The sequence below is a fragment of the Harpegnathos saltator genome, unplaced genomic scaffold (genome assembly GCF_003227715.2).
Source record: "Harpegnathos saltator strain DR-91 unplaced genomic scaffold, Hsal_v8.6 scaffold87, whole genome shotgun sequence".
In the NCBI taxonomy this organism is placed as follows: domain Eukaryota; kingdom Metazoa; phylum Arthropoda; class Insecta; order Hymenoptera; family Formicidae; genus Harpegnathos; species Harpegnathos saltator.
This window is the reverse complement of record NW_020230714.1, coordinates 512,114-528,555: the sequence shown is the minus strand read 5'-3', so window position 1 is coordinate 528,555 and position 16,442 is coordinate 512,114. Positions and strand designations below refer to the sequence as shown.

The 16,442-nt window shown below is 44.1% G+C and overlaps 3 protein-coding genes across 5 annotated transcripts; 2 read left to right on the top strand and 1 right to left on the bottom strand.

Moving 5' to 3' along the window:
• Window positions 1-795: 795 nt before the first annotated feature.
• Nf-YB (nuclear factor Y-box B) lies at window positions 796-2,962 on the top strand. Its single transcript, XM_011155853.3, has 2 exons — window positions 796-1,038; window positions 2,081-2,962. Exons 1-2 carry the CDS (start codon window positions 927-929, stop codon window positions 2,626-2,628), a joined length of 660 nt encoding a protein of 219 aa, XP_011154155.1. The 5' UTR covers window positions 796-926; the 3' UTR covers window positions 2,629-2,962.
• LOC105192005 (dendritic arbor reduction protein 1) lies at window positions 2,954-11,494 on the bottom strand. Of its 3 annotated transcripts, XM_025307455.1 has the most exons (5): window positions 11,353-11,494; window positions 11,153-11,232; window positions 6,923-7,698; window positions 4,004-4,153; window positions 2,954-3,823 (listed from the first exon to the last, which is right to left on the bottom strand). In XM_025307455.1, the coding sequence occupies exons 3-5, from the start codon at window positions 7,541-7,543 to the stop codon at window positions 3,284-3,286; spliced, it is 1,311 nt and encodes a 436-aa protein (XP_025163240.1). In that variant the 5' UTR covers window positions 7,544-7,698; window positions 11,153-11,232; window positions 11,353-11,494; the 3' UTR covers window positions 2,954-3,283. The 3 variants fall into 3 exon arrangements, with proteins under 3 accessions (XP_025163240.1, XP_025163239.1, XP_011154157.2); XM_025307454.1 differs by lacking the exons at window positions 11,153-11,232; window positions 11,353-11,494 and adding an exon at window positions 10,496-11,093; XM_011155855.2 differs by lacking the exons at window positions 11,153-11,232; window positions 11,353-11,494 and having other exon boundaries at window positions 6,923-7,802.
• A 1,779-nt stretch (window positions 11,495-13,273) lies between these two features.
• Window positions 13,274-16,313, top strand: NELF-B (negative elongation factor B). Its single transcript, XM_011155856.2, has 8 exons — window positions 13,274-13,521; window positions 13,599-14,078; window positions 14,158-14,325; window positions 14,402-14,527; window positions 14,610-14,879; window positions 14,981-15,265; window positions 15,357-15,557; window positions 15,647-16,313. Exons 1-8 carry the CDS (start codon window positions 13,393-13,395, stop codon window positions 15,809-15,811), a joined length of 1,824 nt encoding a protein of 607 aa, XP_011154158.1. The 5' UTR covers window positions 13,274-13,392; the 3' UTR covers window positions 15,812-16,313.
• The last annotated feature ends 129 nt before the right edge of the window (window positions 16,314-16,442 follow it).

Here is a 16,442-nt window from a genome sequence, read left to right as displayed (position 1 = left end):
AGAATAAAGATGGACTTATATTTAAATCTCGTTTAAAACTAAAATAATGTTGGTGCAACTTGGCCTTCGACTAGATAAATTAATCGACGGCCTATTTGGCGCCATCTAGCGATTATTTCGATAATCTCGTTAAACAACAAAGTTCATTCTGGCTGCGTTCCAATATTCACTGCCAGCACTGAAGATCTATAATATACGTGACACAAACTATGTATTTTCACTACTGGCAGTGAATTTTGGAACACTTGGTTCTTGGAACTGTTCTTTTTAGCTGCACTGCGGAACTAGTGTGCAATAAGTTAGAATGAGACAACTATATTTTTTCTCACTTTAACCAGAGAGAAACCTGAAAGCGGCCAACACGACATTTTCTGTGACACCGACTTTCCGCACTGGGAAAGGACGCCATCTGCATCCATTTTGAGAGGCGAACTACGATAGTACATCTACTTTCAGGTCTCGGTGGTAAAATCTGCATATGGTGGAAGTCCATCTATCTTCGGAAATGTATCAATCACAACGCAATATTTTCATCCAGCAAGCAATCCAGCACGAAAACAAGCACCGTGTGCCGCTGGCTTTATTTTCGTGCTGGATTGCTTGCTGGATGAAAATACTGCGTTCTGATTAGTATATTTCCATCCATCTTCGGAAATGTACCAATCAGAACGCAGTATTTTCATCCAGCACGAAAACAAGCACCGTGTGCCGCTGGCTTAACTTATTGCACCAGTTCAGTAGTGCAACTAAGAAGAACAGACCAATAGCCTATGCCGTAGGTTGGCAATTACGATTAAATGACTCACTTCGTACGTTGGCTGGGCCAATGAAGGACGTAGGTTTACGTAGGCGTAAAAACAAAGGGAGGAAAAGGTTAAGAGAATACAAAGAATTTGATTTATTTTCGATACGATTCTTGCCGAACAATGGAGAATAGCGAAAGCGGAGACGACGGTGGCCCTTTAGGCACTACGGCATTTTTGGGAGGAAACAACGTGTCCGCGTCTTACATCAGTGTTCAGTCGGACGATATGGAAGGTAGGTTAGCGTAGCGTGGTTACGGTAAAATTATGGTTTATGCGGATTTTGTTGTAACTCCAGATGCACTAATCGTTTATTCTTAATCCGTTATATGTTCCACGTATATATTATGTGCCTCGTTGAGCCACGGAAGATTAAGAAATCCATAAGGAAGTATAAGTAGAAAATCAATATAAAAGCAAAATCAATATAAAAGCAGTATAAAAATCATTATAAAAACAGCATCAAATGATAAGCTGCTTTCAGCAGAAAAAGTACAAACACCGAGATATTACTGATTTCACTTAAATGGTTGCTTAAATAACTTGCAACAAGTGTTTTTGTGACGAATAATGCAATATATTATTAACTCTAAATACTGATTGATGTAATGAGGTAACACATAATATTTTGAATCTACATTGGCACAAAATGTACAGAGTGTTCTTGAACATTCTAGAATGTCTTAAATTCTAGAATTCTAGGATGTTTTAGAATGTTTCTCTGAACACTTTGGACATATTTATTATGACTTTGGAGCATTTTACTAAGGAGTTATACATCAGATGAAAATATTTAATAAACTAATATAAATACATTAAATAAACAAATGATGTAGATGATAAGATAAGAAAAATATAGCAAGTAGATGAATAATAATAAGATAAACAATAAATCATGTTTATATATCCTTTCCATTACCAATTTTATACGAATACAAATGATCATTTTTCTCCAAACATGTTATTGGTTTTATCATATTCTTTATCTTTATTATAGATTAATATTCTATGAGAAAGTATAGCATAGTCGAAAATACTCAATTCTATCTCCGCTTATATGTTTCTAACTCTAATTGGAATATGTGAAAGTACAAATATATATATATATATTGATTGCATATATTTATTAAAAGATTGATATTTTTATATTGATGTAGCATATTTATATACATCGTCAATTCTCTGTAAATCACCACAAGTTGCAAACAAATTCCATATATTCTCGGGACTGTAATAATATACATAATTTTTAACAAATGCTTTTTCTCTTTAAACAGATGACCCTGAGAACACAGATGACTCCAACCATGGTACCGGGGATCCCTTGCAGGTCGCTGGTGGTACCGGTAGTAGTGTGCCTCTTCGAGAGCAGGATCGCTTCTTGCCGATAGCGAACGTCGCAAAAATTATGAAACGAGCCATTCCAGAATCCGGCAAAATAGCTAAAGATGCACGAGAGTGTGTACAGGAGTGTGTGTCTGAATTTATTTCGTTCATCACTTCGGAGGCGAGCGACAGGTGTCACATGGAGAAGCGTAAGACTATCAACGGTGAGGACATTCTGTTCGCCATGACCACGCTCGGCTTCGACAATTACGTCGAGCCGCTGAAGATGTATCTGCAGAAGTACCGCGAGGCAACAAAAGGCGACAACCCACCCACCACCGGGCCGATCGCCGGCAATGGCAAAACGGAGCCGCAGACCACCATTTACGACGAATCGATATTTGCCATTGCGACGGCGCCCGGCGCTACCACAGCCGATGCTACACCGGTCATTTATAGTTACTCTTCCAACGAACAAATGCAGTTTCAGCTTACCTGATTACTGCGAATTAAAGTGATATCGTTATATATTTGTTCTAAGACACACTGTGTGACGTGTGAGATCACGGACACGAAGACAACTTCGCATCGTTGCCGTACAAAACTGACCTTGCGGCAGAGAGACACGATTTGGGGGTAACGGCGAAGTACTTTATATACTTTAATTTCCGAATGTGACGACTCGCACGAAAAGAATCGAAATGATACGAGAACGCTTTGCCGCGCTGCGGTGTAGCGCGACAAAGCGTTGTAAGCGAGAGAAAAGAAACCTTTTCGACGAAGCAACTTGTATCAAGCACGGACGCAAATAAATGAAGAGTTTCTGCGAGAGAGTCGACCCGTCGACGACGTGTGATGGTTCCTTTACTTCTTCGTACACGACAAAAGGGTAGAAAACATGGCCGATTCCTTTATTCCTCTATTGTTTAAGCTCTAGAGAAACGCATTAGAGGCTACGCTGTTTTTTTTTTGTTCTTTTTTTTTCAGGATGCGCTGAGAGTCTGCGAGATAGAGAAGAGAGAACGATTCAGGCCGCGACCGGGTAGACTAGATCGAGTGAGTCGGGCGAGAACCGGCAGTAGATCGGCGTTTATAGAATTCATTTCGTAAAAAACGTTCGTTCGCGCCGCGGCGCGCGCGCGCGCGCGGCCGCTTCACTCCGGCAACTGGGCAGGCGAGAGCAGGAGCTCGTGTCCTTTCGTCGCCGGCGACACTGAACGGCTCATAGGCGCTGTCGGTTGCCGATCCTGTTGGTGATGTCGCTGTTGCTGCTGCGACTGTTGCTGATGCTCCTGCTGCGCCGGCGGCAACAACGAGGCGGTCGACAACGTCCCCGTGGGCCGTGCCTCGGCCTTCCTCGCCTTCTCCTTTTTGTGCGAGGCGACCTGGCAGAACCGCCAGCGGCATGAGCCGCAACGGCACAGGCAGAGGCACAGTAGCACGCGAAACAGGCAGCACAGCAGCCCGACGCAGAGCAGCGATGGACCGACCAGCCTGAGCTCCGGACTGAGGAAGCCCTTCTCCCCGGTGCCGACGAACGAGATTATTAAACCGAGCGCCGTGGTCCCTAAGCCCGCATAAAGCACGGTATTGACCGCCGCGCTGACCTCTCCCCGGTGGCGAACGGCGTTACTGCTGTCATCTTCCTCCTCGTCCTCGCCGCTGCTGCCGTAGCAGTAACTGGCGTCTCGTATCTGCAACAGGATTTCGTGCGCGCTGTTGCTCATCAATCAAGTCGACCGATCATCTCCAACTGTTTGAAGAAAATCACTCGGCATCTTGCCGGGCATCTTGGATTGTAACGCGACGCGATGGAGAACGTACGAGTGAAAACTTCTCTTCAGTCCGCGGTTGACTTCTTTTGAGACACTTACCCTGTTCCTCTTCATCCATCGCCGATGCGCCTCGCACTGCTTCGTCTTGTAACCCTCTCCGCGACAACCGGGCGATGTGGGCGATAGGGGAAGCGAAGGCCTGTTGCACCCTTGCCATGCTGCCTTACCGCCGGGTCCCTGACCGCCGCACTGAAATATGTGACTCTCAGATATATCATTAAGAGTAGTCTCTCGAGGGCGATTCCAACACGAATCGCTTTTTGCGACGGTCTCCTGTGGTCCTCCGTTAATGCGATTACTCGATACGTTCCGAGTACTTTCGTCGTCCCTTGGAAGGAAGAGAACAAAGGCGAGCGAGAAGCACAATAATCAGTCGGTGTGTACAATCGAGACCGACGCTTGGCTCTCGTTCGCCTTTATTCTCTCTCTTCCTTTCCAGATCGCACTTTTCGAGAACGTCGTTTCAAACTTGTTTTCTTTCGTCTCTCTTTGTTTCCTTTGTTTTCAGCGCGTTCTCCTTCTCTTCAACGTGCCTTCTCCTTCGGTTACATTACATACATTGCGCAACGTGTATTGTATATGTTATTATTTTTTGCATTGTACCGACTGAAAATTACCGATACACTTTGCGCAAACTTTCCGTGAGAAAGACACGTGTATTCGGGACTCTCTGGAGCGAAAGTCCAACGTGGCCGCGCAAGGTCCTGCGTCTCCTGCAGCCCTTCGATGCCCAGCCTCGTGCGTGATATGAATGAACAGAATGAGCGTCGAGTCGCATTTCGAGGCGGGTAGAAGCGACAAACGAGGAGACATGAGCTTCACCCTGGTGGATCACGATCGCCCGCGCTCAGCCTGCTGGAGCTGGTGGGTGCGACCGATTCCCTCAAACCGCGATCGAAGCTCGAAGCAACGTCGAAGCGTATTATATGCGTATGTCGTGTGGTCGATACCCGCGGGGGTTGCGGTGGCCGGGAGAAGCCCGCCGCGTATAACACAATGCGACGCTAATCTACGGTATTCACGCGAGGGGACCGAGAGATCTCGCGCGCCCTTCGGCGCGGCCGGCGAAGGCGAGTTTTACGTCATGGCTTGATACTTACCCCGTACACGTAAGATCGTGGGGGATACCGTGGAAGCGGCGGAATAAGTCTGGTGGCGAAGTTGGAAGGTAATTCTCTAAAATTCACCACCTTACCCCCCCGTAATCGCTGTTTTTCACGTCTAATCAATAGAGCGGCCTGCATTCCGCTCATTCATTTGCGTAAATTATCGATTGTCGAGGGTCCGACCTTCCGTTTTCGCCGACACTGCCTGTCGCTTGATCGTCGGTGCTTTTTGTTCTCCGGATTTCCCCCCTCTCTCGCTCTCTCTCTTTCTCTCTCCTCTCTCTCTCTCTCTCTCTTTCTCCCCGTCTCTTCCTCGTTCCCCGATAACGTGAAGAGAGAGCACTCTCTCGAGTCCACCTCAAAGATCCGCCATCGATCCTGATCGATATCGTGCGTAACGATCTACACCTAACATCGCGCTACCTGCCATCAGCGGCATCGATCGCTGTTCGTGTTTCCCGTCGGGTTTCGTGGAAGGCATGTTTCACCCTGTACTGAAATTACATTGCGAGCCTTTAGCCGACCTGTGAGTCGGCCGGAGGAGATGTTCGGACGTGGAGAATCCGGCGTCTCCTCTCTCTCTCTCTCTCTCTCTCTCTCTCTCTCTCTCTCTCTTTTTTTCTCTGCCTCTCTCTCTCTCTCTCTCTTTCTCTTTCTTACTCAGCTCGATAGGTTTATCGCGTGTTATACGCCACCAGACAGCCGATCGATGCTATTTGCTATATATGTTGCACGAGGTGCCGGCAAAAGAGATATGGTGCAACCAGAGGGAGCAATATACGCCTGAGTGAAGGTGAGTCGCACTAAAGCGATAGAGTGAGTTCGCAATCCTTGTCAATCTAATAAAATCGTCGGTGCTCGCATTCGGCAGAGATCACGACCGCCCGGGAGGAGAGACCGATGCGTACGCGCAAGCGATGGAGCGGGACAGTCGGGGTGGACCTCGGCGATTACGGATCGGTTACTTGAGAGAAAGAGAAACTCCGCTGTTTCCTTTTTTCGTCTTAGGGCCGATTGTTCCAGGTAGGTCTTGGTAGGTTAACTGATAGTTAACTACTATCGGTTAACTTACCAAGAATCTTACTTAGAATCACATATTTATCTTTGTTTTTTCTTCAATTTGACACAAAGACAGACATATGATTTGACTGTCAGTTAACTTACCGAGGAGTCGGAACAACCGGCCCTTAGCGATGTAGCAGACCTGGAGATCAGATCACCGGCGAGTCGAGAGGATGACCAAGAGAGATCGCTTCAGGAGAGAGGCGAGCCTCTCAAAGCGATGGTCGTCTCGCGCGGTTCAGTGAGCGCCGGCGAGAGTGAATTCAAATGTCCGGCGATCAAGGACGCTGCAACGTTGCTTATCAAACATGGGGTGTCCCGCGGGGCACCTGGACGCCAACCGGGTGGGAGAATTTCCACGCGACGAGAGATCGAGAAGGCAGGAGGGTAGAGGAGAGTCTTCGCCGAGCAAGACTCGACCCTTCCCCCACCCGGTCAGCGGCAGATCGCGCGGGTCTCGTGTTTCCACCCTGTCCCGACTCGCAGCTCGCGACAACATCGCCGGGGATGTCTCGAGCCGATATCTCGGCAGGTTCTCCCTGCCTAATGCGCGCATTGCGTGACGCATTTTTTTCGCTCTGCGTGATTCCTGGGCTGGGGTGTGGTGCACACGTACGTGTACGTGTGTCTGTGTGCGTGTGAGGGTACAGGTGTACTAAATAAGAACGTGGGGGGATGGGTTAAATGTAAATGTAACCTGTAGGCGAGAGAGCGACTAAAGAAACAGTGTGAAACCCGGTGAGGCCCGGTGGTCACGAGGAGAGAGAGAGTTCTCGACGATGCTACCCACCTGTGGCTCCGAAGTAGGAGGCGAGACTCGGAGATCAAGGATCGAGGGTGGCGGGAAGGGGAAGTTGCTGGCCTTGTTGTTGTTGTTGGGACAGGTTGTGGCGGACACCGAGGACTCGAGGGAGAGCGGGGGCGGCGAGATCGGGAACTGGATCGGCGAGAGCGGCGCGACTTGCTGCTGCGACGACTTGCGGTGGTCGGCGTGGTGACGGTGCCGGCTGTCGGCGTCGGCACCCGGGTGGAACGCGGCCGACGACGACGATGTCGACGTAGGCGCCTGTTGCTGCTGATGCTGCGCTCGCGGCGCCGACACCGCCGGCGGTACCGTCTGGTACAGCCGGCCGAGCTTGGTCTGGTACTGGTGATGGTGATGGTGGTGCTGGTGCTGGTGCTGGTGCTGGTGTTGGTGCTGGTGCTGGTGCTGGTGGTGCTGATGCTGATGCTGGTGGTGATAGTGCTGCTGCTGCTGCTGCTGCTGATAACGCGCCCCGGCGGCACCCTTTAGTCTTGGCGGGACGACATTGATGACAGGAGTCGCGGCGCCGCCGCCCTGCTTGTTCAGCTGCAGCCGTTTCTGCTTCCTCCGGTTGGCGATGCTAGCACCACCCGCCGCGGCGTACATCGCGGCTCCGCGGTCAGCTGTCCAGCTTCTCCGTTGGCCGTATCAAAACAGTTCCGAGAGGCTGACGCCCCGGGTTTCCGTTACGAATTATGGTCGCGTCGCATGCTGCCGACGATCGCTCCGTGTCATGACGAGGTCCCTCGTCTCCTCCGCTTCTATCCCGAAAAAATTTTCTTTTGCTCTCCTGTCCGTTTTCTATTCTCCCCCTCTCTCTCTCTCTCTCTCTTTCTCTCTCTCGCTCGCTCTCTCTCTCCCTCTCTCTCTCACACTCTCTCTCACTCTCTCTCTCTCTCTCTCTTTTTCTCTCTCTCTCTCTATCTATCTATCTAACTATCTTTTCTTCCCCTTTCTTTTCTCTTGCCACTCTTTGAAGAGGCAAGAAACGTGACGGTGCTGCGGTCACTGCGGCGCCCGTCGTTACACTCTACATCTCTAAATCGCTATGCGGCAAGCACGTTGAAAGCGGCCCATTTCACGTCGGGTCGAATCACCGCTGATCAGCGAACGCGTAACGCATTATTCACCGGACGACTCGTGCAACCCGCGGATGTGAAGCGGACGAGACGCGACAGTTCTCATCCCCTCGGGGTTACGGCGATTTTTCAAGTCTCGGTCGGACGTCATCGTGTAATACTTGTCACACCACGTCGCTTACGTCGTCCGTAACGCGAGCTTGCGTTTATCTTTCTGTTGATTGTTACGCGTTCGCTGGATGTTCGGGAAAGCGAGGAAAGGTACTGTAACGTATGCAGCGAGCAATTCATCCTCGTGGTGCGTTTGCGACAAAGACGTGTTCAACGACGAAGGGAATTTAAAAAGAATCCCAAGTAGCGCAAAATGTCCTGCGATCATCCCGGATGTGTTTGGAACACTTCGGTAATCTTTCGGTGATTTTGGTTTCTCTCAGCAATCTTTCGCGTCAGAATGTCTTGCTCCCCGCCTTGGTCCCTCTTTAAACTCTAGAAGCGATGCAAGGAGAGTCACGAAGTTTTACGTCTAATTGCTACATCTATGGTTCTAACACAACAACAAGAAAGGCTGGTATATACGTGGCCACGTATATGCATATATTCTTGTAATTCTGTCTTTGTACAACAATATTCTCCTCAAATCCTCTCTCATGGATCCGACTCGATCCGTGCTTTGTTGAGACTGGATTTAAGTACACACTTTGCCGTGCAAGCAGAATAATTTTGTACATCGGTGTATATTAACGGAAAGACGATACCCTCACGGTAGAAAAGAAATTATGAAACGTTTGATTAATTATTATTAAATTAAAAAAAATTAATTAAAAATACATGAGCTTTTACTTATCAACGCACAACCAACAGCGTTCAGGCTCGAGTTGGCTTCCATTCTTATGCACATTTTGACAAAATGATTATTACTTTTTTCGGTCCCGTTGCAGCGACAACAATTTTCGATACTTCGGCGAGATACGTGTTGTCAATTGATCTGTAAAGCCACAGTCGAAATTTACACACAATCGAATTATATAATCCAAGACGTTGCTGCACAAATATTAGCTTTCAATTGCGTTTGTCTGAATCGTCCCATTACCATCGACGATAATTCCCGATAATTCTGAAGAGAGTCGAAAGAGAGAGCAGTTTCTGTGTGTATGGATATATATATATTTATATATTCAAGTAAAGTGCTTGACTATACATTGCAAACGGCCCATGCGAAGAAAAGCGAGCGAGAAAAGCGACGGTGAAATAAACAGTAAGCTCTGAATGCACAAAGCGCGTGTATTTTCCTCTCCTCTTTCTGCCCGGCCGCGATCACCTCGATCGCTCACAGCTGATTTCAACGACGTTCGCTGACTTTATCAGCAAATTAAATCTGGTCGACTTTCCCTCAAAAAAGAAAAAAGAAAAAGAAAGAATCGGTTAAATGTATCGCCACGGAATTCGCCGAGAATGAGAAGTTCAGTTATTATGTCACATGTAATGCAACGAACCGTTCGCCTAACTAATTGACCGCAACACATGTAAAGTTGACTGACGTTGCAATCGGCGCGCTCGTTGAATTATTCACGCAAGAAATCAGCTGTTGGGGAGGAAGCCGAGGAAAGAACTCTTGCACGACGCGGCTCTTAAAAATGCATGACGAATGACTTAGATGATATAACCATATAGTCGTCATATGTCTAGCAGGCAGGTAACATGCATGCGACAATGCGTGCGTACACGAAGAAATATATAAAGATTGGAGTAGATATATACATATATATATATATATATATATATATATATATATGCGTGTGCGTACATATATATGTATATATACATGTGTATATATATATATATATGTTCAACACAAGAAAGAGAAATCCGTGGATACGTATTCGCGGGACCAAGAGAGTCCGCGGTGTGAACACGATTTGCAAGAGATATTAAAAGGAAGAACGAACTACAGAGATACGTCATCTACTCGTGATACAAAAAGAGAAGGCTGGCTGGTGGCCCCCGGGAGAAAATCATGTAATTTTCTCTTTTTTCTTTACGTTTCTTGTTCTGTTCGCATTTTTCTCGCGCGAGACAGGGAAACATCGGAGCGGGGGAGAGCGGCGGAAGGTAACGGGGGTAACGGAGGAGTCTAGGTAGAACGAAAACAACGACGACGACGACGACGGCGGCGACGATCGACGATCGACGATGACGACGACGACGACGACGACGACGACGACGGCGGCGACGACGACGACGACGACGACGAAGACGGCACAACGAAACAATGAAAGGGTCACACGTCCGAGAATATATCATTTGTCATTTTTCCTTTTTATCAATTCGGTCGCTAGCGACCGCTGCAGCAGCGTACGGCGGCTTCAACGGCGGCAGCAACAGCAATACAGCAAAAGGAAACAAAATAAAAGAAAAAAAAACAAGAACAGAAGAAACAGACATCAAGCCAGCCAACAACAGCAAAAACGACTGCGCGTACCAACAACTCGAGAGAGATATCGTCACTGTGTGTGTTTAACCCTCTTTTCTCTTTCTCTCTCTCTCTTTTTTTCTTCCTATCTTTCTTCTCACTTTTTTTTCTTTCTCTCTCTCTGTTTCTCTATCTCCCTCTCTCTCTCTCTCTCTTTCCCTTGTCTCCTTCACGATAAATAATGGTACGTCGACATTTTGTCGCTCCGCTGCTCGTGGGGGCTGCTTCCTCCTTTTTTTCGGTCGCGTTGCCTCTCGCCAGTCCGTGCACTCGCGGTCACGGAGGACGATACTTGCTACACTAACGGCGACGGAGACGGCGACGGGGACGCGATTCGACGACGGCGCGTCTCACTCGATCGCCAACGAGACGCACGAAGGCTCCATCGCCCTCCTCGCGAATGTAGACGCGCCCGTCACCCCCGAGCGTGCGTGCGATCATCCACGATCACCAACTGACGACCGAGCAGCCGCAGACAGCCGCACCGTACGCGCTATCGTGCTCTTCCACTCTTCCCGTCTCTTTTCCACCCTCTTCCTTTCTCCTTCTTTTCACCCTCACCACCCTCGGCAGCGCGCAGTAGCACCTCTCGTTCGGCAGGGCCGAATCTAAACGGGGGTGTGCGAGGTGCAGCCTCATCAACGTGACACAAAGGCGCAGACATACCTGTCGCTCTCCTCAGCCTCGCGAGAAGCGAGTTTCCTCGGCTCCGTGGAAAAGCGTCGCGCGACGTAGCGTGGACGTATCTAAAAATTTGAACGTTTCGCTTTCAACGGACGCATCGCGTGTCACGCTGTGGGAACACTTATTGTTGTGTTCTGTACTGAGAGATATTTTTTTTTATATTATATTATTTGCATAGATACCTGCGATGGAGGATTGGCCCAGGATCGAGCGGAAATTGACTCGGCCCTTGGATCATTCGCGGAGGGTCCCTTCATGGGTGAAGGGTGTTGCTAAATAGTGCGCGTGTGCGGAAACGCCAAAGTCGAATTCTAGGGCGACCCGCTTTCGCGCCTATCCACCACCCCGGCTGTAACCGGGTTACCTCGACCTCTCGATCTCACCCGTGAGTCGATATCCGTGTTAGCCCATTGCCTTTGACCTTTCACCTTTACTACCTTAGCCTGATTTCGCAATGTAGGCAACGACCTGCCTTATCGACCCTGGGCGTTTCGCCAAGGGAATTCTAATCATTTTTCCTCGAGTTATTACAGGTGTTGTGTGAGCGATCGGAATGTTTTATCGTTGCGTTAGTATCGTATAGAAAAATTAGGAAGTAATGTTTGTTATATGAACGTAATTGCTGCCTATGTAAGATACGATACACGCATGTTTATGCCGTGGAAATAGTTTCTATAAAAACAAGTTAACACATTAATATACTTTATAAAAATAAAATGTGTTCCATTGAAATTCTATAAAAACTGCGGCTGATATTATTAAGACTGGAATTCTGCATAAAGAGCTAATATTTGCGAAGTTTAGAACTTATATAACGAAAAATGCTATTAAGAGTATTTTGTATCGAAACTGATGAATCAATATCCATGTAATTTCCTTGTGAGTACTGTAAGGATAAAAACCGTCGGGCATTCGTATCTTACTGATGATTTGTGTGATTAACCTATGAGCTATTATTTTACATTATTTTACATTAAACGTACTTAGGAGATTCATATGATTGGCTAAGCATCGCTTTCTAACCTTTTTGAAAACCGCTCATCCGCTCATCCGCTCACCCGCTTAAAATGTCAAACTGTGACGGATCGGCTACTTTGAAATATTGCTGCCGTTTTGTCGAATAATCAACAGCCATGTTGTACAAATATCCAAACATAATAGTCTGGCAGTAGGGATTGACGATGTTGAAAAACCGAAAAGAAATTATTTAGGGTGATTTCCGGTGAAGAGGAAAAGTCGAAGGTTGCGCCATCTTATATAGCTCAACGAATACTATCGAATGCATTCCTAAAAGTTCACAAAAGTACCTGTTTTAGTTACGGCTAAATTTTACAGGCTTGTTCCAAAAACGGTTTTGGAAACTTTGATTTTAGTTATAAGATTGGTGGATTTGAAATTAAATCAGTTACGTTTCGTAATTGATCAGCTGATCATGCTTGGACGCTCGTAGGCATGTACTATTTCTGTTTAAGAACTTGCTTTTATCTACTAACTTTGTACTATTCATATAGAAATGGATAGATTTTTTATTATTACTCTGATTACCGAATCTTCCGATCGTACGTCGATCAAATAAATCAGCTAACCAATTACGGAACATATCTAAGTTTAAGGCTTACTAATTTTATAACCAAAACCAAATGAATGTTACTAGATATCACGATTCTCAGCCAATTAAATCGCCCCATTGATGAAACATCGCATACGTTTTTTTTTTCAGGAATTTTCGAGAAAGGCCCCTTTCGAAGGTTCCTTCGAAAAAGAACAGACCCATGCTCATGCGCACAAAGTACATCCTCACGTTGCATGCGTATGAGAGCGACGAGGTTAGTCATTCTATTTTCAGTAACTGTTAGAGACGTTAACTGATATTCACGAGTAAAAGAGGAATAATAAAGTTTTACCAGCTAATTATATAAAAAATTTTCAAGTGAAGATAAAAGCGGGTCTACCAATTACTTAACGTGATATTGAATGAACTGTCGTTAAAAAAGAAAAAAGAACAGAAAACTACAATAATAAAAGTTTAAATTTTTAAAATTCCTAATGTATATAAAACATCAATAAATGTTATAATAAATTAAAGTTTAAGTTTAAGTTTAATAATAAATTTAAGTTTTAAAAATTTATAATGTACATAAGATTTAAATAGACATTCAATTTTTAATATAAAGTGGTCATAAATACGCATGAAATAATTTATTGTGCAATAAAACGACGCGATGAATTCGATGAAGAACAGTGATGAAACTGGTCATGGACTGGAGGATCTTGGTATACCTGGACAAGCATATCTGAGAGATGCTTTGACAAGTTGCACGGATCCACTGAAAGCTATTGAGGAATATCAAGTAACAATTAGGAAATTGGGCAGATAGTTGTATAGCATATTTCTCTTTTATATATCTTAATATCTAATATATTTTAGATGGAAAATGGTATATTATTACCATCATTACGACCAATGTTGCCTTTACTGGATTTACATGGAGTCAGAAGATTAGATTTTCATGCTTCTGTTCTTGAGGAATTACGAGAGAAATTGATAAAACGAATTAATGAAATTGGTTTGGAAAGAGCAGATAAGAGTGCTTCTGTGGATAAGAGGCTAAAAGAATTATTGTCCAAAAGCTTTCCTGCTGTAAGAGTTGCTCAGTTGCGACCTGTTGTGATGGCTATCTTGAGGAATACTCCACATATCGAAGAAAAATACCTGCGAGTGTTGGTTAAGGAAAAGGAGTTATACAACGATGCTGATACAGAAGTAAAACGTCAAATCTGGAAAGATAACCAAAGTCTTTTCGGAGATGAAGTTTCTCCACTGTTTAGTCGTTATATTATTGAAAAAGAACAAATTTTATTCGATCATCGGAACTTGAATAGTCTATTTTTTACACCATCTCCTAAGGTATACTATAGTTGATAATATTTTAGAATTTATATATCATGAAATATTTGTCAGCTAAATATTTTTTTCTTTTATGTAGGTAAGAAGACAGGGAGAAGTTGTACAAAAGTTGGCCCATATGATTGGGCATAGTGTAAAGTTGTACGATATGGTGCTGCAATTTTTAAGAACTTTATTTTTACGTACGAAAAATATCAATTATTGTACTCTGAGAGCAGAATTGTTAATGGCATTGCACGATCTAGAGGTAGATATGTGTTGTGTTAATGCAGTTATTTAAATTATATTGTATTAATTTTGTTAATATGTTAATTTGTTATTAGGTGCAGGAAATTATTTCTGTAGACCCTTGTCATAAATTTACTTGGTGTTTGGATGCCTGTATAAGAGAGAAGAATGTAGATGTTAAAAGGTCTCGTGAGCTGCAAGGCTTCTTGGATAGTATTAAGGTATCAGATTGATTGGATTGAACTTGTATTTTATAATATTATTCATTATTACTTATTGCAAATATTTTATTGTGTCTTATAGAGAGGACAGGAGCAAGTATTAGGGGACCTGAGTATGATTCTGTGTGATCCGTATGCGGTAAATTTTTTGGCTAGTAGTGTAATTAAAATAGCGCTCCATCTGATAAATAGCGAATCGTTACCTAGAGACAATGCAGTGCTTTTGTTACTGCTGAGAATGCTCGCCCTAGGATTATCTGCTTGGCAAATGATTGACACGCAAGTATTCAAGGAACCTAAACTGGATGGTCAAGTTGTCACGAAATTTCTGCCAGCACTTATGTCACTTATGGTAACTTTGTGAAGTAATTAAATATTGCACGTAATATTTTGGAATATTAAAGAAATTAACATTGGTATGATAATGATATGAATGATGTTATTGCTTTTTAGGTTGATGATCAAATAAGACAGCTCAATTGTAGACTACCACCTGATGAAAGAGAAAGCGCAATTGCAATTATAGAACATGCTGGACCAACTCCAGATGCGTGTCAAACATATGTTCAGCTTTCCGGAGTAGCGGCAGTCCTATCGATGTATTATTCATTACACGTTGGAGGTGGTGGTGGGGTTGTAAAAGGTAGAGGAGATACCAGAGGTTTGACGAGAGTATTGCCGATATTGCCAAATTGTCAGGCACATCGAGCTTTTGAAGATCCATTCCTACATACACTGGTAACATTCATCGTACTTAACATCTTGCACATTACAGACGTGTGCAATAATTTTTATGCATTTTACCAACAACTTTGTCAATGAATTATAGGTTTCGCTATTAATATTAAACATGGCCGATGAATTTTCAACCGAGTCATTCTGTACGGTTATCTTCGATGAATTTTTCTTGACTGGTTTAAGTCGAGATAATGTTACGCGACACTTGCTGAAGCTACTTTGGTATATACATCCTAAATTACCATCCGCGAGGTTGCATTCATTATTGAAAGCTTTGCAGCCAACGAGCCAGGTAAAATTTTGCTGTATTTAAAAGTTGTTACATTAAATAACAATTGTAATTTGTCAATTATATTGATTAAACATTTTTTAAATTCGCAGCATAACGAAGCAGTTCATACACTTTATGAATCTCTACGTGATAAAGTCGGCAACCACTCTGCAGAAGATCAATTGGCAGGAAATGGACAAATGGACACATTAGGTATGGATTGTTCTCCCTCTACACTTTCTGGGATACCGACAGCAACTTCAAGTTCGCTTTAGAATTGTACATTTGACTTAAAGGAAATAGGACCAAGCAAAAGAGGTACAATTAAAATAAAGGCAAAAACCTCATTGCTATGACTGATATCTTTGTAATTTTATTCAAAAAATTTCCTGGTCTCACTAAATATATATACCAAGTGTATAATTAAGAATTTCGTAATTAATACGTACACTGATACATATAATCTAACGTATAACATTACATTTGCTTAGAAGACCAATTCTTTAAATAACTATAAATATGAATATTTACAATGTTGTACAGATTTCTGAAGGCCACAATATTGAAAAAATTATGGTTGCAATCACATCTTATCAGATATTCTAATAAGATGTGCTCATGCGTCATAAAATATTTTTTACATATATATACCAATATAAAAATAAACAAATGTAGATACAATACATAACATATACACATATACACACAAGTGAAAATCAATACATAAATCGCAAAACGGGATAGAAAAGAAACGACTAGTATTTGCTTATTTTTTTGGTTATTTTTTCACATAATCCTGCATTCAGACACTTATTCCATCGTTTCACAAGTTTTTGAAAATCGGCAGCTGTTTGCGCAACCAACAAGTGCTCTTGTTGGCAGGATTGTGTGGAAAAAATAACAAAG